Source organism: Lytechinus variegatus, chromosome 8 (assembly GCF_018143015.1).
Source record: "Lytechinus variegatus isolate NC3 chromosome 8, Lvar_3.0, whole genome shotgun sequence".
NCBI classification, from domain to species: Eukaryota; Metazoa; Echinodermata; class Echinoidea; order Temnopleuroida; family Toxopneustidae; genus Lytechinus; species Lytechinus variegatus.
The window spans coordinates 40559466-40581625 of record NC_054747.1 but is presented as its reverse complement, the minus strand read 5'-3'; the positions used below and the strand labels follow the sequence as shown (position 1 = coordinate 40581625).

The window sequence follows — 22160 nt, the reverse complement described above, 5'->3', positions numbered from 1 at the left end:
CAAATAATGGAGATCGATACTGGAATTGGTTTATCCAGCTTCTTGATTGGTAATTTGGATGTAGTTTATATCTTTCTGCAGTGAAGTTGACAATGTCCATTTATCTCAATGATAGCATTACCTAAAAACCAAAAGCTGATTATTGCTTGTAAATTACACACATTAATCATATAACAAAACATGTATACATCAATGTTTTTATATAACTGTACTGCAGACAGGTGTATGATGATGGGAGGAGGGGGGGGGGGTGATGATCAAAAAATGTATTTCATTCTTTCCAGTAGATGAAAGCATAGGGGTAATACACACAGTTGTATATGTAGAGGTAGTTCCACTATTACCAGCCATTTATTTTCATTATCTCTTGAGCCGTTTTCTTCTTTCTACTGATTCATTTTTTTGTAATTATTTTAGTTTTTTGAATCCCTCCCTTGTGTTTCTTGTGTCTAAATGGTGTATCATTTATCATTTCCATTTTTTTCAAAATGACTGAAAAAGTGAAGAAATAAAAGGAAATAGATTTACTTAATAATTGGTGTGCTGCCAAAAGAATTTAGGAAATTGGTCATCCACATTCACAAAGCTTTTATTTCCTGTTTTTATTTCATAAAAAACAATAGTACAATGCATTATTCACTGTTGCCTATCTCAGGAATAAAGAGGTTATAAAGAATACTTATTGTTGCACATGAAGAAGTAATAATACCAGAATAGCGCTTAAACATCATATTTATGAATAGTGTATGGCAAAAATAGTGGATAATGACTGATTGCCAAACAAAAAAGATTTAAAAATGAAGAAGATGTATTAAGATATTACACTAGTACATGTTTGTATGGCCATACTTTTTTATGTATAGGTGTTGATTACAGGAATTAAAGAATGTTTCATCATATCTTGGTATCAGGGCAAGAATGCCCTTAGCAACGCATTTTCAGGCATCTCATCAGTGCAGAAATACCCTTATGCAATGCACTTATGCACGCAGCTAAAGGTGTTTTTGCATGCATGCAATGTGCAGAAGTGTGGTGTTAAGGGCATTCTTGCACTGACACAATATTTACAGTAGGTGTTACAGTATGTTGCAAAAATAGTCAATCAAAATGAAATCAATATAAGTTTTACAAGATGTTATACTCAGACCTGCCAACCAGTACGTTTTAGGCTTATGTAGTATGTTTTTGCAACCAATACAGTATATGGCAGTCCATTAATTTTTTTCTTTACAAAATCGTAAATCTTTGAAAACATAATCTCTACCGGTATGGGTATATGTCTCTACTTGATAAAATGTACACAAATATGGTTATTACATCAATGTAATTTCAGGTAACTTGGTTTTTTTTTCAATCATTTTGTTAAAACCAGGGTGTAGGTATACACATGTTTCAATGGTTTTTTTTTTCATCTGCAAGAGCAGTGCACATTTTAGCTTGAATGCAGCTTGAGCACTGCGATCAGCGAGTGCCAAGCATTTTATTATGAAATACACTTTTTTGGGGGGGAAAATACAGTTTTTTATCACACAATACAGTTTTTCATTCCCAGAGGTTGGCAGGTCTATATACTACATATTTTTACTGTTATATTTTTTCTGTGCAGGTGTTGAAACGATAAACGAGCCAGACGCCTTGCAGACTCACTTTGAGGAAAGCTCCGAACCCCAAGGATCCAGGACAACTCTGAGTTACATGAGAAACTTTACCAAACAAGATTACAGACAGAGCTTCAAGTGTTGTACCACCGTCAGTCCATCTTGTGATTCTACCGTCTGTTCAGAACCTTGCGTTCCTAATGTCAAATGTGAGTACAATCAGGGTCCAAATGTGCAGTATCTGAGGCAGCGTAGCTCAGTCGGTTAGAGCACATGTTTCAGATAAGATCGTAGATCTCAACGTGAGGGGTTGAAGTCCTGCTCATGCCAAAATGCGTCTAACAGAAAAAAAGTCTGATGCAATAGCGTTGTGTGTTAGCTTGCCTCACCACTCTATTCAGTGCAGGTGTGAATGCAGTTGAAAAACACTCCGTCCATCGGAAAGGATGCAAATGTTGGTCCAGTGTATAGGAGAGTCACAACCTATGCACGTTAAAACCGATACACTATTCGTCAAAGAGTAGGGTGTTCACCCGGTGTATTGCACCTGCCAGTCCTGGCAAAATTCAGGTCAAGTACCCAATGGGTTTATACCCTGATGGCCCTGCAACGTATACATCCAGATCCAGAGATATCTATAACAAGTTTGCTATCAGTCAATGACTGGATTACTAATAGCATGTACACTGTATCTTAAGCATCTTATAAATGCCAGGGCCCCGTCTGTCAAAGAGTTGCGATTGATCTGATCAGATCCAGAGATATCTATAACAAGTTTGCTATCAGCCAATGACTGGATTACTAATAATATGCACACTGTATCTTAAGCATCTTATGAATGCCAGGGCCCCGTCTGTCAAAGAGTTGCGATTGATCTGATCAGATCCAGAGATATCTATAACAAGTTAGCTATCAGTCAATGACTTAATTATTAATAGTATGTACACTGTATCTTAAGCATCTTATAAATGCCAGAGCCCTGTCTGTCAAATAGTTGCGATTGTACGCATCAATCGCATCTATGGAAAGCCAGCAAAGTCATCATATAAAAGGCATGTTTGTTCAAAAGATTTTATAGATATGAATGTATATCCATGAATTCATTGATTTCTTGACAATTTGGTGTGTTCTCCTTTGTTTACAAAGGACATTTTGCTAATTTTCTGTAGAAAAAATTATGGCACTGATGGATTTCCAATAGAGTTATGATTGATTGAATCGTTCGTAACTCTTTGTAAGATGGTGCCCAGATCATTATTTTTATTAATATGTTATTTTTATTGTCCACCCTTAGATGCACCAGAAGAACCTGTTATCTCCAGGAACATGCCGGCCCGTCAAGTCACAGAGGGCACTGCGGACCTAGAGTTCACCTGCCGGGCCGAAGGCAACCCCAGACCGGCCCTGACCTGGGTGATGGCCAGCAACGAAGGTTTGATGCTTGACCAGTTGACCAAGGAGGATGGCTCACAGCTACTCAGGTTCAGGGAGGTTAGACGACACCATGCAGGGGTGTATAGGTGCATCGCTAATAACAACATTCCACCAAGGAGTAGCAATCAGGATCAACTTATTGTGCTATGTAAGTGGACACAGATTGGGATGGGGTGACAGAGTAGAAATGAAAGGAGTACTTGGGGCTGTAAAAGGACGGTGTGTATTGGTGTATGTAATTGATTTTTTTCAGGCATGTATCAATGAGATATGATTATTTACCTCTGGTATCAACCATTAACATCAGAATCCAAAAGAAAAGACATGTGACCCAGACCTGCCAACCAGTACGTTTTGGGCGTATGTAGTACGTTTTTGCAACCAAAATATGGCAGTATGTTTTTTCTTTGAAAAATACTTTTTTTTTAACAAAATCATAATTTATTGAGAAAAATCATCTCTATATGTCTCTATTTCATAAAACTTCCACAAATATGGTTATTACATGTAGATCAATGTAATGTCAGGTAACTTTTTTTTCAATCATTCTGTTAAAACCATCATCTGCAAGAGCAGTGCGCATTTTAGCTTGCATGCAGCTTGAGTGCCGAGATGAGTGAGTGCGCCACGCATTTTATTATGAAATACACTTTTAGGGGGAAATTTACATTTTTTTTTATCACAGAATACAATTTTTCATTCCCACAGGTTGGCAGGTCTCATTATTAAAATAGGGATGGGGGAAGGACATATTTCTAATGGATTTTATCACACAAATATCAATTGAATTATTACTGTTATTCCACGATATCATTTGATTCTCTTTTCAGTTCCACCTACCATTCAGAACAAGGCCAACAATCGCACAACCACAAACGAGGGCAAGAATGCCACGTTATCCTGCGTCGTCAAGGGCAACCCAAGCATTAGGGTGAACTGGGAGAGGCTCGGCAACCACTCTGATGAGCTCTGGGACCGGACGCTGGTGGTCAATACCGTGGTGAATAGCGACTACGAGAGCGTGGTGACAAGCACGTTGAGCGTTCTGAATGTACAACCGGACATTGATCACGGAAATTACAGGTGTACGGCAGAAAACACGATAGGAGTGGATGAAGCTGTCATCAACCTCAGCGGAACATGTAAGTCTGATCACTCCTCTGACATATAGTCCCGTATTCTAAAGTCGGGTTTAACTTAGACTCAGGTTCAAAGATGTGGTTTAAGTATCGGAAGCCAAAAGTATCAAAATTTTTATTAAGTTGTATGTTTCTTATGTTTACTGTGTTCTTTCCTGATTCATCGATGGTGAAGACAATCATCCTAGACTATTATGAATGATTTGAGAGCCAAGTGAGCTGAAGTTTTTCTCTACTGTTAGTGATTATATAACAATTGGCTGTCCATGCTTAAACCACAACTTTAAACCTGAGTTTAAAGTTAAACTAGACTTCAGAATATGGGTCAGATGGTAATAATAGAGAATAGCACCACCTACATGTATCTAGGAATGATCTATTTCGAGGTGCACTATTATTGTTGCCCTGGCTTTTTCTCGAGCTGCCTTTCAGCACTCAGTGCATTCAAGGAATTCATCCTGCGTGGTACCAATCTGCTTTTAAATGATTGCAAGTACATTCCTTAGCTCAGAAATGTAATGAATAATAATGATTGGCATTTATATAGCACTTTATCAAGCTACGACTGTTCAAAGCGCTTCACAATTATTATTACCCCGTCACTGGATTCATAGCATTCCAAGCAGCCTGTTAGGCGCACACTTGCTAACCAACCACAATGACGGTTGTTTCCTACCGGTACCCAATTAGCACCTGGGTGAGAGCGGCAAATTGTGGATTGACGCCTTGCCAAAGGACGCTAGGCCATGGTGGGATTCGAACACATGACCCTCTGATTACAAGGCGAGAGTCAGAACGGCTACACCACGTACTATTGATAAATCAAAAGATGACTATTATTTCCATAACTTGTCTGTAGGTTCTTACTTTCATTTTCAGTTAAAGGGTTGTGAGTTTGAATACCAGCCATGGCATGTTTTCTTTCAGCAAAAACAAAAATTACCCAGATTTTTTTCTAGGTACGTGCAGATGGTGCTACGTAAATGCCTTGAAGATGATGATGATGGTGATGATGATGATAATGATGATTATGATGATGGTGATGGAGATGATGATGATTATGATGATGATGGTGATGATGATGATTATGATGATGATGATAATGATGATAATGATGATTATGATGATGGTGATGATGATGATGGTGATGATGATGATGATGATGATGGTGATGATGATGGTGATGATGATTATGATGTTGATGATGTTGATGATGATTTCAATTTTTTTCAATTTTTCAATTCAATTTATTTTTCTAAGTATAAAAACAATACAAATAGTACAAACATGAAATAAATCAGACACGGACATAAATAAAGTATTATACTGAAGGGGTAGCAGCAAAATAGAAGTTGGTAGCAGCCAAAAAGATGATGATGATGATTATGATGATGATGGTCATAGTGATGATGAATATTATGATGTTGATAATGATGATGATGGTGATGATGATAACAATGACGATGATGATGATGATCGTGGTGATAATTATTATTATTATTACTTTCTATTGTTCAAACAGCAAAACCAGAACCTCCGACATCATTGCGGGTCGATGCAAGCCGGACCACATCTCATTCATTCATGGCTTACTGGCAGCCAGGATTCGACGGAGGAGTAGAACAATCATACGTCATTATGTACTGTCTGAATGACACCCAAATGGACTGCAAGAATATATTTGGTGAGCCTTTGTCCCATTCAATGAATGGTGAATAGGTACCCGGTAGGATTTTTCCTTGAACGCTTTAGCGCCTATTAATATGGCGGCTCAGCTACAGCCGGGGTAATAATATGATACCAATTATCAAAGCGCAGTAGAGTATATGCACATAGTAACTGCGCTTTATAAATGGACCTATTATTATTATTCAGACTAGAGCAATCCAAATGAAATGTGTGGGGGGGGGGAACACCGTACAGGGTTGGACATCTTCGCCGACCTTAATGTTGTAAGAGTTTATTTTGTAGGATTAATCTCTTTTGGAGGAATGATTAATATTTGAAGGGGTACTCCAGGGTGATATAATTTGAACAGATAAAGTAAAATCAGACAAACAAATTACTAAACATCTCATCAAATCGAACAAGGAATAACAAACAGCTTCAATTCAGGATAGGAATTAATTGTTAATGTTTATGACCTAACTGTCTTTTCAATCATGGGGTTAACATTGAACTAAAATGTAATAAATTGTAATGCTGATAAAAAATATGCCAATTTCTAGTTCATCAATCCTGATTTGTAGGATCTTATACCCCTTTCATAAACCCATCCTCCAATTATCTGCCTAAGTGTAATGCAGATAATTCAATAAAAATTGCGTTCACAAACTCCGAAAATAATCCACACTTTTTTCACGAGCGCCCGATCTGAAAAAGGCGGATAATTGTCATGGCAACTGCACACGCCCTCTCCGATGGGGTTGCGTTGCATTACTTTTGAAATGCGTTCATAAAGTCAAAATCTGGTCCCAATGCTGCTATTATGCGGATAATAGCAGCATCGAAATAATGCGGATAACTCTGGTCCTCCTCCAATTTTACGACCAAATTATGCGGCTATTATCCGCATAATTGGGTTTATGAAAGGGGTATTAATTTGGGGAGGACAAACAAGACTTATGTTGATACTTATAATACAAACAATGCATTAACATTTTTACAGGTTTCCCAGGTTTTTCCAGTCAGGGAAAATGATAAAAAAATACCTCAAATCAGGGAAAATGCCTCAAATGAGGGGAAAAATGAGTGAATTTCGATCGGCCCAAAAATCGAAACCATGGTAGTTAGTCAGACTCTGATTATACTTTGTTCATTATCAAAACAACATCCATTGAATGACTGGATATGGTGGTACTAATTAGTTTTACATTATTGTTTTAGTACTGAAAATACATGTAATTCACTGCAACAACTTAAAAAACATGCAAAACTGGGAATGAGTTTAAATAATTATCAGGGAATTTTTAAAACTTAATCAGGGAAAAATTAGGGAATTTAGTTTTCTTGGAAAGCTGGGAACTCTGCATTATTTATTTATTTATCTTTTATTTATCTAGGAATCAAAGAACCGGAATATCTCTTGGAGGAACTACAAGATTTTCGCTGGTACTCCATCTCTGTCTATGCAGAGAATACAAATGGTAGAAGCATTGGGAGCAGCAAAATTGTAGTATCTACTGCACGTAAGTATAAATTTAAAGTACCACATTTATAGTTCATTTTTAGGCAAATAAAACAGTGTTCTGTAATATGTACTTTGCTATGTTCAAGATTTACTGCAGAGTGTAGCAACATAGGTAATTCACATTTTAGATGATGATTTACATGTATGAACCAAGCTAAAGGTATTTCCTTGTCTTCGTTATTAATTCTGTGGATATATTTATATCCATGTATGCATAGCTTTTTCTCTAATATTGATTTAAATAAATGTGACCTTTCAAAGCTAAAGCTTTGTTGAGAAATTTGTGTTATGATTTCCATAATACCTCTTTTTTTCACTTATTTTTGATAAAACATGAAAAATTGCTGTGCATTTCACAATTCCATTTGTAATCGGTTGTTTTCTTTTTCTATTTGAATGTTTAGCTCTACCTCCAAGTGGTTATGGTGAGTAAAACCAGAAATCATATTTTTCCCCAAATATTATTCTAAGAGAGATTTAAATCCCGACATTTAATTTAATTTTGTTAAAAGAACACAACATGTTATTTTTGTTGTTGTTGTTTATTCTAAGATCAATTGATTTATTTCCAATTCGTCTAATGCGAATTCGTCCAGTTGCCAACTCGTGTACTATTCGTGTACTATTATTTGGTCTATTATCAGTTCATCTACTCATCACATGGTCTACTTTCAATTAGTCTAATGCCATCCTGTCTAATAACCTGTTGGTCTAATAGCCATTCAGTCCATATACCATTTTGGTCTAATTAAACTAAAGTGTTAAATACTGCAAAATGAATGAAAAGAAAATGGGTATGAGGCCAACTGGTCATTAGAGGAAATGGTGATAGACAAAATGATGATTGGACCAAATGGTTATTGGAAAAAATGTTTATAAGATGAAATGTTGATGGACGGAATGGTGTTACACTAAATGAAGATAGACCATGTGATAAGTGGACGAATTGGCAATTTACCAATCAATTTACAGCATATTCATAAGTACTTGTTAGAAGCTATGTATATCACTTAATCCTATCTAGAATTCAGTGATTTAAATTAAATTGCAATTGAGAAATGTTAACACAAAGAAAATATTTCTGTATATCGATAAATTATTTTTTTAGATCAATGATTAAAATGATAAATCAGCATGCCATGCATATGTCAGTGTACTAATGCAAATATTCAAGGCATGACAACCCAATTATGTCTGATAAAATTCAATACATGCTTTGATATGACAAGCTATTGCCTACTGGAACCAGGTATTCCCTATGAGAATTACAGAATTCAGAACTCAAACAGCATAAGTCATTGCTTACTGGCACCAGGTGCTCCATGTACAAAGCCTATAGGAATTACAGAATTCAGTAGTTAACCCATTGACTACTGGCACCAGGTGCTCCATGTACAAAGCCTATAGCAATTACAGAATTCAGTAGTTAACAGGTTAATCCATTGACTACTGGCACCAGGTGATCTCTGTACAAAGCCTATAGCAATTACAGATTCCAGTAGTTAACAGGTTAACCCATTGACAACTGGCACCAGGTGCTCCATGTACAAAGCCTATGGAAATCACAGAATTCAGTTGTTAACAGGTTAACCCATTGCAAATGGAACCAGGTAATTCCTGTATAAAGCCTATGGGAATTACAAATTAGGTATTCAACCAGTTAATTCAAACCTTATCCTGTGCAGGCATCCTAGTGACCAATGAGAACGGGCTTATCACCTTAGCCTCTGACCCGGCCATAGAATTGCCTGATGGGATTGGATTCAAGATCGAGACGAGCGCAGAGGGTCACTGTAATCCGAAGAGCCGTGCTTACCCTGCCGATGGCGCTCCAGTACAGAGACCTAGTGATCAAGTCATCATGGTTTCAAGCTTTGGCAGAGGATTGTGCAGTGTACAGGAGACCGTCAATGGTGAGTTGAATGCAAACTATGAATTCATTTTCTAATTGAGAACTTGAGTCGACTTCGAACTAGGAATGCATTTTCTAATTGAGGACTTGAGTCGACTGCAAACTATGAATGCATTTTCTAATTGAGAACTTGAGTCGACTGCAAACTATGAATGCATTTTCTAATTGAGAACTTGAGTCGACTGCAAACTATGAATGCATTTTCTAATTGAGAACTTTAGTCAACTGCAAACTATGAATGCATTTTTAATTAAGAGCTTGAGTCGATTGCAAACTATGAATACATTTTCTAATTAAGAACTTGAGTCGACTGCAAACTGAATGCATTTTCTAATTGAGAAGTTGAGTCGACTTCAAACTGTGAATGCATTTTCCAATTGAGAACTCTAGTTGCAAACAATAAATGCAATTTCTAATTGAGAACTTGAGTCGACTGCAAACTATGAATTTATCAATAAAAATGTAGCCAAAAAATTATCTACATTATTATTTTTTTTTTAATCAACGATTTAAGAATACTCTCTCTGTTCCTTTATTACTTTATTTGCTCCCCCCCCCCCCCCCCCCGTTCACTTGTGAGCCTTGAGCATCTCAAACAAGATGGATATGGGGCCTTATAAAATCTGTTCATTATTGTTTCATTTTTTTGATAGTTGCAAGTCTAACTACAGGTAATAGAACACAATCGTCTGTAATGTTTGCGATCATTGGGATAGTTGTATTTTTTTATCAATGACTTGAGTATATGTATACTCTCTCTGTTCTTTTATTATTTTGTTTGCATCTTAAGTATTTCTAAGGAGATTGGCATAAGCACCTAATAAATTGCATTTACTTGTATTATATAATCATCATTTTTATCATCATTATTTGTATTATTATTATTATTGGTATTATTTTTTATTATGAAAATCAGTATTATTATTATGATTATTATTATTATTATCATCATCATTAAAAATAATATTATTGTTGTTGTCATCATTATCAGTAATAATAATAATAATTGGCATTTATATAGTGCTTTATATCAATCTACGACTGTTCAAAGCGCTTCACAATTAGTATTACCCGGTCACTGGATTCATAGCATTCCAAGCAGCCTGTTAGGTGCACACTTGCTAAACCAACCACAATGACGGTCTTTTCCTACCGGTACCCAATTAGCACCTGGGGGAGAGTGGCATAGTGTGGATTGACGCCTTGCCAAAGGGCGCTAGGTCATGATTCGATCACCCATCTCAAAACTAACAATAAGTCCCCCAAAATGAATTTTGATATCTTAATCTAGTTTAAAGATGCACAGTAATGATAATATCATTATTATTATTGTTGTTTTTCGTTTCATTTTTGACAGTTGCCAGTCTAAACACAGGTAATAGAGGACAATCACCTATAACGTTTGCGATCATTGGAATAGTCGTATTCATCGCTTTGGTTTTCGTTATATTAGTTGTCAGGAGAAATCATATCAGGAAAAATGAATGTAAGTCTAATCTTTCCTATTCTTTTAACATTTGTGACCTTCCATCCCAAAACTAACAATAAGTCCCCCAAAAAGAATTTTGATATCTTACTCTAGTTTTAAGAGGCACAGCCATAGCTTAAAAATAATATGTGATTTGTCAAAATTGATCGACATGAACCCACTAGAATATTTGATTACATGCAAAAGAAAGAAAGCGAGAGCTTCAGAAACAGGGTTGGCGGATTTAAATCACGTTGATTTAAATCGTGATTTAAATCGCGATTTAAATCACCATTTTTTTTTTTAAATCATTGATTTAAATCACTTCCATTGAAAAATGTACAAATCATGGACAAAGTATTTGTTCAATGCAGTTTTAATTCTTCAAGTCAACTGAAAAACTTTGAATTAACTTTATATCAACAAAAGATCAACAAAGTCTTCATATCTACTTAAAACAAATTAAAATCAAATTAATAAAATCAGGTAATTCCTTAAAAACTACAGATGTATGTTGTCAATAGGTACTCATTTTTTGTAAATTATGTCGAGTTTTTCTTCTGAAATTTTACATTCTTTGTCAGTTATTATTAGTCAATTTCTTTCTTAACATAAAGTTTTCACATAATCCAAAGACTTTTCAGAGAGCAGTTTGTAAAAAAAAATATAATATATAAAAGTCAATGAGAAAAGGTTTGTTGGCAGTTTTCCAGTTTTGATCCTTCGCCTACACATAACTACTTCTGTCATGTAAAATAAAAAATGATACCTGCATGTAATCAACATATTTAACATGCCTCTTATTTCGTATTGTTACATTTATCATACATTTGATGTTTTAAATAACATAATTATAAAAATCACATTAACATAATGTAGTACAGTCATAATTTGACTGTTGAGAAAAGCTTTCTCTTATAAACCTTTTAAGTCACTGCAGCCCATTTTATGTTCAGTGCTACAAATAATGGAAGTTTTGTATCTGCATGTAATAATGGAAAGAGCTCTATAACAACAATTTGCAAAACTCAGAATAAACATTTAACACTGCATTTAAATGTTAAGATGCAGGTACTTCAGTTACAATCATTGGCAGTTGTAAGCTGTGTCTCATTTAAAATAAAATACTTCTTTTTGTAATACATATGTTGTAATTTAAGCAGTTTTGCAGTTTTTATCCTTTAAGTTAAAAGTAAGTAGATTTTTTTTCATACTTCATGGATCAAACAGATTTTTTTGTAGAGAATATGGGAATAAAAATTGTAGATTAATGTAAAAAATCACAGTAACATAATGTAGTATAGTCACCCTTTGACTAAGCTATCTCTTATATTGTTCTCCAAAACTGAGAGTTTTGCATCTATATCTGTAGCAAGAGAAGAGTTTATCCTAAACATATACAGTTGTAGTCTCTCTTTGACTATTGTAAAGCTGTGACTAATTGAAAAAAAATCATTGATTTGAATTATTTCTCTTACAATATACATGAATACTAGTAATTGGCAAAGGGTTTGTTGGCAGTTTTGATAAGGGATTTTTTCTCTTGGATTTTTTAAATATTTGAATGAAAAATCCCAGAGGGGAATTTTCTCTACTCACTGGGAATTCCCTATGGAATATTCCTTCATAGGCCTATGTATGATAGAATTAAGTTCAGATACATGATTCCTCAAATTTATTTTTAATTGTCCATTTTTACTGGATTTTAATTACAAAATATGTGGTTAAGAACAATATTAGGGGTGAAATGTATAACATCAATATTGATGTCATTGTAAGAGTAAGGGGGGGATAATTACCCTTTTTTTTCGAAGGCACTTTTATAAATAAAAAAAATCTGATTTGAATAAAAAAAAATAAAAAAATAAAAAAAATTGTCAACCCTGTTCAGAAAGCTTCAGAAAGGAGAAAATAACTTTTGAAGATTGTGTTCACTCAAGCATGAGATGTTCACGCTGGGCAATTTAAATTATTTCAAAAATATGTGAACATTGTTGGACTTTTTAAAAATATTATTATAATATTTTTAAAAGTCCAACAATGTTCACATATTTTTGAAATAATAGATTATAAAGAATATCTTAAAACTCAAGGAAGTGTATATCACTACATTTATTTTGCTTCTCATTATTCATCTTAATGACATAATAATTTGCTTAGATTCTCAAATGTCTAAATACCAACTAGCTTGAAAAAGAAATTGAATAAAATAGGCTTAAGGTCATTAAATCAAACTTTGAGCTCTTACGATGACAAAGTGACTGTACACAAAGTCTGAATGCTTTCTTTATTTGGTTTTACAGTTATCATCTCCAAATAAAGAAAGCATTCAGACTTTGTGTACAGTCACTTTGTCATCGTAAGAGCTCAAAGTTTGATTTAATGACCTTAAGCCTATTTTATTCAATTTCTTTTTTCAAGCTAGTTGGTATTTAGACATTTGAGAATCTAAGCAAATTATTAAGCAAAATAAATGTAATGATATACACTTCCTTGAGTTTTAAGATATTCTTTATAATCTATACATGACTGTTTTATTATTTACTTTAAATTATCATTATTGTGACTCATTATATTTATTTATTTGATTTCCTTTTATCTCCTTCACTGACCAATAACAGTAAAGCTTCCTAAATCATCTATTAGGTAAGATCATGACATTCTCATTTTAAAATTTTCTTTAAATTTGAATTGTGACAATATAACATATCATTAGGAGTGGGCTATAAATGGGCGATTTTTTTTTTTTGCTGTGGCAACAGGATTCTGTGTTCCTTTTACCTTATCTCAACATGAAATAACGATATTTTTTGTCTCGGTCCGAGAAAAAAGTGTGCTGGGCAAAAATCCAAAATGGCCCTGAGACAAAACATATTATCATTTCATGTTGAGATACGTAACAAGGAATTAAAAAAAAAACTGTTGCCATATTGAAATGACAAAAAAGTATTTTTGACCCATGTATAGCCCACTCCTATTTTTAAGAAGAGTATGCATTTTTTGAATTATAGTAGAACAATTTAAAAATTGCCTTTTTCATAATAAAAATGAAACATATGTTTATTCTAAGACTATATACGTACATGTATATAATCAATAATTGAATATGAGTTTTAAACTTCATACAATTCACTGCCCCTTTTTCATAAAGATTTGATTCATGATGTACATGTATTGTTTATTTTGGTAAAATATACTCAATAATTGAATATCAATTGTAAACTGTATACTAATGTAAAATAAATTTGTCATAATTCCATTAGATCTGGGCCTGAGGGTCATTCTTAATGCTTAAATTCCCTTCTCATAAAAAAAAAGAAAAATGTTGTGGTAAACATTTTGGTACTATGTATTCTTAGTAAAAAAAATGGATATAGAAATAATAGTAGTAATGATGATGATGTTTTTGATGATGGTGTTGATGATGATGGTGATGGTGATGATGATGATAATGATGGTGATGATGATGATGATGGTGATGATGATGGTGGTGATGATGATGATTTTGATGATGATGATAATGATGGTGATGATGATGATGATAATTATGATATTGACGATGATGGTGATGATATTGATATACATGTACACAGTGTTTTTTAACAAAGTATAAAGTGCTGTTTACATATAAAACGAAAAAAAAGGAAACAACATGATAATTAAAACTGAATTTGTCAATCCATTAGATCTGGACCCGAGGGTCAGCCAACGAACGGTCAGTCTAGGTCATTCCTCAGTGGTGGGTATTTTGCATGTACGTGTCAACGGCTCTCCTGCACTTTTCATTAGTATCCTGTATGGTAACACACTAATCAACTTATTAACACATTGACTCTATTTTCTGATAGCAGGTTTAACTTAAACTCAGGTTTAAAGTTGTGGTTTATGTATGGATAGCCAATTGTTACATAAATCACTATTAACAGAGTAACAGTAGAGATATCATGCTTCAGCTCTTTTGACTCTCAAATCATTTATAATTGTCTGGGAAGTATAAATAGATGATTGTCTTCACCATCGATGAACCAGGAAAGAGCACAGTAAACATAAGAAACATACAACTTAATAAAAATTTTGATACTTTTGGCTTCCCATACTTAACCACAACTTTAAACCCGAGTTTAAGTTAAACCTGACTTCAGAATACTGGCCTTTGACTCTATTAAAGGGGAATCCAGCCCAAATAAAAAGTTGTTTTTATCAGAAGAATAAATATCTGAAAAGAACAACAAACATAGGTGAAAGTTTTGACAAAATCTGACAAACTGTGAGAAAGTTGTGAATTCTTTAATAAAAGATGTAAAAATTGGTAATTGCTATACCCATGCAGTACATAGCCTATGGGAAAGTTCTCCTTTCCACTTGCCATAAGTTACTTACCCAGATGATTTTAGGGAACTCAATTTTAAAACAATCAAAGCTTTCTTATTGCTTGTCTGAATTCTGTCAAACTTTCACCTTTCTTATTTCACTTATTTTTCTCCTTTCCCACACAACATTTTATGACCAAGGTAGGATTCCCCTTTAAAGGGGAAGTTCACCCTGAAGAAAACTTTGTTGTAAAAATAGCAGAAAAAAATTGTAAAAAATATTGGTGAAGGTTTGAGGATAATCCGTTAAAGAGTAAGAAAGTTATTAGAGTTCAAAATTTTGGATTTGTGACGTCATAAACGAGCAGCTGCCCCATGTGTTATGTAATATAAAATGTATGAATTTCAAATTTTGTATGGTTCCTGATGACTTAATTTTGTTTTCTTTTCATGATCGGGTGTGAAATGATTTGTCTATTGATATACAAAAGTTACAGTGAAAACCATTTTCAATTTTCTGAGAAAATGACATTTCATTGATTTTTTACCATTCGCTATGTAGGAATGCTGCTCGCATATGACGTCACAAATCAAATAATTGAATTTCTAATAACTTTTTAATTATTTGATGAATTTTTCTCAAACATTCGGCAATATTTTTTATTATTTTTTTCGGCTATTTTTACAATAAACTTTTTGTCAGGGTGAACTTCCCCTTTAAGCTTGTATGAAGTTTGGGTAATTCTGAAGATATATTGTATGTGTGTGTGTTATTGAGATAAAAAGCATTTAGGTAACTTCTCAAAAGTCTGTGCAGCGTCCTTTTAGCAGGAATCTTGCTATAAGGGTGCTTTGTATCTCTCTTGTACTCATTTGGTAGTTCCAGTCTATATGAAATTCTTGAAACTCCTCGCATTCTTTCTCTATTTCTTGGGCTTCAAGTTTGTCACTATGGCCCGTATTCTCAAAAGTGGTTTCATTTGTACCTTGGTACACAACCATGGACTATACAGATTCTTTATGTTTTATTGAAATAAATCAAGGTAATTACAAATTTACAATATTGGAATGATTCAAAAGAAGTCAAAAATGCAAATCATAATTTTTTAAAAGGCATTCTTGTACTTATCGTGCTTCAATTTGACATCCTTTGCCAAAAGTGCGCATTTGTAATTGGGGCAATTCCATAAAATAATCAACCTTTATTGTACATCCGACCCTCATTTTTCTCAAGTCTTTTACTTCACTTCATAAACTGGCCAAGTCAGGGTCCTTTGAAAACAGTATAGACTGTCTAAAGAACAAGAAATCAGAGATAGAAAATGTCATCAAGATATCAAATATAGGGGGTCGGACGTACATGTTGTATGGAATTGTCCATTGGACTTTGCGTAGTTTATGTGATGAAATTAGTGTAATTATGTAACAAGAGAGAAACATAAAAAAATTTGCATATTCTATGGTTTTGTACCATGGTACAATTAAAACCCTTTTTGAGAATACTAACATACATGTATGCTAGTATATCTCAAAATGTCATTGATAAAGTGATCTTTGCTGCCCAAAGAATCAAATGGTTTTTGTGGAAAAAAAATCTCTCGTATTTCTCTGCATTTATCTTTCACAAGAAATTCTTTAAAAAAAAGTCTTTGCTATTTCACAATGCCCTTTTTCTAGACTTATGTCTCAATCTAGGCTGTCTAGCACAAAACTTAGCAATTGATTTTAGATCAGATTTATGACTTATTGCATTGCTTACATTATACAATCAATCATAGTAATTAATCGTAAAATCAATTGTCACATTTTGTGTTACAGGGCTGGGTGTTTTAATATCTCCATAGCATGTAGTGTTACTTAAAGTCCTAATGTCTCTGAATACGTTAGGGGAATCTATGCATTACAGGGGCCTATTTCATAAACCTTGTTACAGTAATGCAGTAACAGTTAAAAGCTACTGGAATCCTTTCATGTGATTGGTCGTCAGTAAATTTGTTATTAAACTGTGCATTAATGAAATGAGACCCAGATTGATTGAAGAAAACTTTTGATTACACATTAAATTGGGAGGATGGGATAAAGGAATCATCTTTCACAGGGCTTCCAGCCCATCAGGGAAAATTATTTGACTTTTTCCTATCAGGGAAAAAATCGACAAAAGTCGAAAGCAAGCTAGTCAGTCCGACTTTGTTATATTTACATGTAGTTGCATATCAACCTCTTTCTGTATAAAGTGAGGAAAGAACGGCTGTATGGGGAGAAGGGAGGCCATTACATGCCTGTGTAATAGTGCCAACTTAATTTTGCATTATTGTTTTTATTCCAAAAATACATGTAATTTACTGCAACAACTTAGAAAACATCCGAACCTGGGAAGGGGGTTTAACTGATTATCAGGGAATTTTGTCTTGAAAAGCTGGGAACCCTGTTCAGTAATCAGGCACAACATGAAAGTGAATTCACATTCTGATTGTTTCTGCATTGAGAGTTAAAATTCAATTAAAATAAATGCATACAAACATAGATGTAAATATTAAAATGAACACATAACGACATCCTCCCAACACAAAAGCAAAAAACACACACAAAAATAACTACTACTCTACGTACCCATCAGTGTGCTTTCACTGGAAACCAGTTACCATGCTCTATTTGCTATGAAGTTTAGCATGAATCCATCTTATTGGTTACACACATGCATCTTGCCATGTTATAGTCTATTAATAATGCACTATTTACCTGGTAATATTGCACCTTTAACCATGCAATAGTCCACCTCACCATGATATAGTGCATCCTAGTGTACAATATTGCACCCTACCATACGATAGTGGAAGTTATTTGCACCCCCTCCTACCATCCTCAATTTCCCTCACGGACACTTGTTTTTCAAATCACTTCCCCCATCACTCACCCCCCCCCCCCTCTTCCTCTGGACAAAATAATGAGTGCCTCTCATATCAGGGATGAAGTGGATGCCGGCCTCAAGGCCGTATTTTTTTCTGACCTCGGAAGGAATCACATTTACAGAGTCTGAGGGATTTGCTCCTCGACTACTGCCCTGCTGTCATTGTGAATTTGTGAACTTGTTTTGCTTTAAGCTAACCCGAGTTATATGCACTTTTATATATTGTACATTGTTTATATTGTCCATTAGAATAGCACTGCTTGATCCTATCTATATTGCACTTGGAATTGTACGTTTGTGAAGTCAGTGTACATGTATATGTAAGCAGCATGATCAACATTTATTGAGAAAAAAATATCTTTATGAAGCAATGAGCAAATATTTGTATTTGTTGGTGTTATTAAAAAGTGCAATTTTTGTTGCAAGAGATGTTTATGCAAAAAGATAAAGTAGAATATAATGCCTTGTACAGCTTTTTGCACATGCACTTTTAGTATACTTGTATGTATGATTTCTATTCCATGGAACATACATGTGATAAATTGTCTGCCTGTTAAGAGTGACAAACAGACGGACGGAAAGACACACAGACAGATGGACGGATGGATGGATAGATAGATAGATATATAGATAGAGAGAGAGATAGATAGATAGAGAGATTGATAGATAGAGAGATTGATAGAAAGGTAGATAGATAGATTGATAGAAAGGTAGATAGATAGATAGATGGAAAGAGAAACAGAATGACTGATTGACAGACAGACAGACAGACAGATAGATACTATAGCTCATTATTTTCATAAGAGGATTTCAACTCCCTAATTTACAAGAATGCACTGAAATATTGCATTTGGGTATTGATAACGAACTTTTGTGAAATATTTACTAGGACCAAATAGTATAGGCAAGCATGATATCTTGTCTGCCTCTTTACACCCAGGGAAGCGAGATGTTTTGAAGGATCAAGAAATTGTCTGCATGGAAGCATAATCTTCAGTGTCAATATATACCCACCCCTGCCTGTATAAAATGTTTGTGTTCAAGTTTGTTCAAAAAAAATTAAAAATAAAACAAAACAAGTTAAGTTTGCTTGATCTGACACAGTGAATATAATTGCACATGAAGCTTTGCATCACATGCAAGAAGTAATTTACATTTTAAGTTTAATCCCACTTCAAGGAAGTTCTCTTCCATAGAAAATAGTAAACTTAAGATATTGATACATTGTAAGAGGGAGGGAGGATCCGTGCACTGGTCTCATACATGTATTCTAACACATCAGAATCCAACAAGACATACATGTACACTTTGTTTTACTCATTTAGGGCATCGATCTTAAAAAGATCCATAGAATTAATTTTTTTATGGTGATAGTGATGAAAATGTGGGGCTGTTTCAAGCTGATTGCACAAAATATAATGATTTAAAAACGTAAATTCACTGGAAACAGCAGCCCAATTTTATCCATACATGTGTTTCATTAAACTCCCCAGGAGATAAATGCAATGATTATTTGGTCACAGTTGCATGTATGTATAATGCAAATGTTTGTGCGATTGTTTTTCTGTTTTTTTTATCAAAGTGAACCATATTAAATACAACACATGCCAAAGTTCATGTTTTTTTTTCCAAATAAGACTTTTAATGTTTGTCCACGTTTTTATTTCACAATATTTTTTTGACAGATAATCCAGTTTATGATGATGTAGCAAAAGAAGACTTCAGAAAGTCGCAACATGAAGGAAGAATAGTAAGTAAACCTAAACGAATTGAATTCATATAATAATAATAGCCAATTTTTATAAAGCACTTTTCCCAGAATGGCTCAAAGCGCATTACAGCATATTATTACCTCGGTCATTGGATTCATTTCAATCCCGCATGAAACGTGCACAATTTCCACTCCCTGGGGAGTATTCCTTGCATTCACCGCAGCCTCATTATGGCGCTGGCAAAATCAAATATACAATATATTTTACAAAATGTAAATTAACTGCAATCATCAGCATCCAAAGTCTGTTTTCCCTCACTGTTGATATGTAAACAGGAAAAGCATGGTGAATATGTCACACGGTTTGGAGTGGAAGATCTTTGGGTTATAGTTATTATAATAGTTGACCTTAATCATTTTCCCCATCAACAATTTGGTTCTTCTTGTCTTGGTACTTGTATATATGTGTTTTTGATAAGGCAAATACATGTAAATATCAGTAGTGACAGAATATGCTTCATAACAAGTACAAGATTTGAAGTTCAGATTCATGAAACTTTAGTAGCATGTGCATGTGTGATACAAATATATTACACTGTATTCCAAGGGACGGGAGGCATTTGATTCCGTCAAGCAGCCTTTATAAACCTGTGCATTATGTGTTTTATTGTTGTTACTTCACAGGTAAATGAAGATGGTTTAATCTATGCTGAGGTGGCTCACGTCAAGAATCATCCCAAAGACCAACCGCCGATCAGAACGGAGGAAGCAACCATCTACGCATCCCTGGACTTTAACAAGATGGATGATGCGAAGAAACAGCAGGAGAAGCAACCCGTTGTAGACTCCAACAGGAATGCCGAAGACTGCCCTGAGAAAGAGGCGCTAATCTACGAGAATGTCACGCCTCAAGGATTACCCGTCTCGCCTTGACGTTAAGTCTCCATCAATGACATGAAATAAAATGCCACAGTTAGCTGATCTTTGCACAGTGGCTCTTGCCAAACAAGTGATGTTAATACCATCTTATCTATAGAATGAAACTTCTTCCTGTAGCTATCCTCAAGAGTTTTAGCATCAGGGTCGTAAATAAGACAAGCTTACCATTCATACATTGTACTGTCTAATGTTGTTGTGACAAGATTGTTTCCTTGTGGATATGGGATAATTATTTTCGCAATGACTTGGTCATAAGATAACGGTGCTGGAAGCAAATCTATAGAAACTTATATTCTTCCATGAAAGATTGAAGAATGCTGCTGAAACAATGGATGTTCTCTGTACTTTATGGCTTTTGCATGGCGACACCTTAAGATCAAATTCAACTCTGTAAGGACTATTGGATTAAGCTATTGGCGGAAGGAGTTACAGGTCTTATATGCTACAGGGCTAGACCCTTGCTGGTGCTTTTTCTTTGTTGACTTGCCAACAAAGACATGTAATCTCACTAAAAAGCAAAGAGAATTCATGAACCAACAGTGCTGAAAGTGAAGCAACAGGATTCGATATCAGTCTGTTACAGTAGACCTGAGGCAGGCTCATTGTTGGCTTCCGAGCAGTAACTTAAGACCTTCCACATCTCAAACAGAAGCGGGACCATGCCAACCAGCAGTACACATAGTGAAGGAACAGGATTCAGGATCATTCTGGTACTGTAGACCTGAGATGAGCTTGCTACTAACTTCCGAACAGGGACTTGAGACCTTACTTCCACATCTCAAACAGAAGTTGGGCCATGCCAGAACAACAGTGCAGAAAGTGAAGGAAATGGATTCAGGAAAAGTCTGTTCAGTAGACCTGAGACAGGCTCGTTGCTGACATCCAAAGAGTGACTTCTTCTACATCTCAAACAGAAGTTGGGCCATGCCCACCAACGGTGCAGATAGTATGCATTGTAATTTTGTTTGTTTGTATCTGTAAATGTTTGTAACTCAGTCTGTTCTTGTTGTATATTTGCCTAGTATGAAGAGAGGAGTCTTAAGATGGAGGAGAGAACACAGAAGAATTCTTGAACAAAGGTCCATTATAGATGATCAAAATTATATGAATTTATAAATAGCTAATATATTATGACAGCATTACGCAATTTCCATTTTTATACCAAACAAAACGTACGTGTACAGACTGTTATTAACTGTGTTGTTGAAACGTCCATCATCGTGTGTATTTTTAAATGAAAGTGTAGGTTAGAGTATATTTTATGACATCATAGTTGATTCATGCCAGTGAGTTCAAATGACAATAAATGTTGTTTAGAGATAAAATGTAGAATCCGTCTAGTTCATGTACATGTAGTTTAGGAGAGGTGATTGTAGATTTTACGTATTCTTACATGTGCAGAAACTAGGCTATATTTCTAATAAGAATATGGAGCTAAGAACAGTACCCTGTTATGTAATTAATGGTAACCATGCCTATACCGGTAATTTACTGGCCCATATACTGAAGTTGGGTTCAATTTAAAGGACAAGTCCACCCCAACAAAAACTT

At 34.7% G+C, this 22160-nt stretch overlaps 1 protein-coding gene across 3 annotated transcripts in view; it reads left to right on the top strand.

The window, feature by feature from the left end:
• The window catches only part of LOC121420499 (hemicentin-1-like), a 63360-nt gene extending 41200 nt beyond the window's left edge, over positions 1-22160 (top strand). For 2 of the 3 annotated variants that reach the window (XM_041615160.1, XM_041615159.1), the window contains exons 9-20: positions 1607-1807; positions 2893-3180; positions 3863-4174; positions 5694-5855; positions 7234-7359; positions 7766-7786; positions 9047-9274; positions 10631-10759; positions 13363-13387; positions 14428-14495; positions 19645-19709; positions 20355-22160. In XM_041615160.1, coding sequence (XP_041471094.1) covers positions 1607-1807; positions 2893-3180; positions 3863-4174; positions 5694-5855; positions 7234-7359; positions 7766-7786; positions 9047-9274; positions 10631-10759; positions 13363-13387; positions 14428-14495; positions 19645-19709; positions 20355-20603 — 1874 coding nt within the window. In that variant the 3' untranslated portion in view covers positions 20604-22160. The remainder of the gene's footprint in view (positions 1-1606; positions 1808-2892; positions 3181-3862; positions 4175-5693; positions 5856-7233; positions 7360-7765; positions 7787-9046; positions 9275-10630; positions 10760-13362; positions 13388-14427; positions 14496-19644; positions 19710-20354) is intronic. The other variant, XM_041615161.1, reaches the window with a different exon arrangement.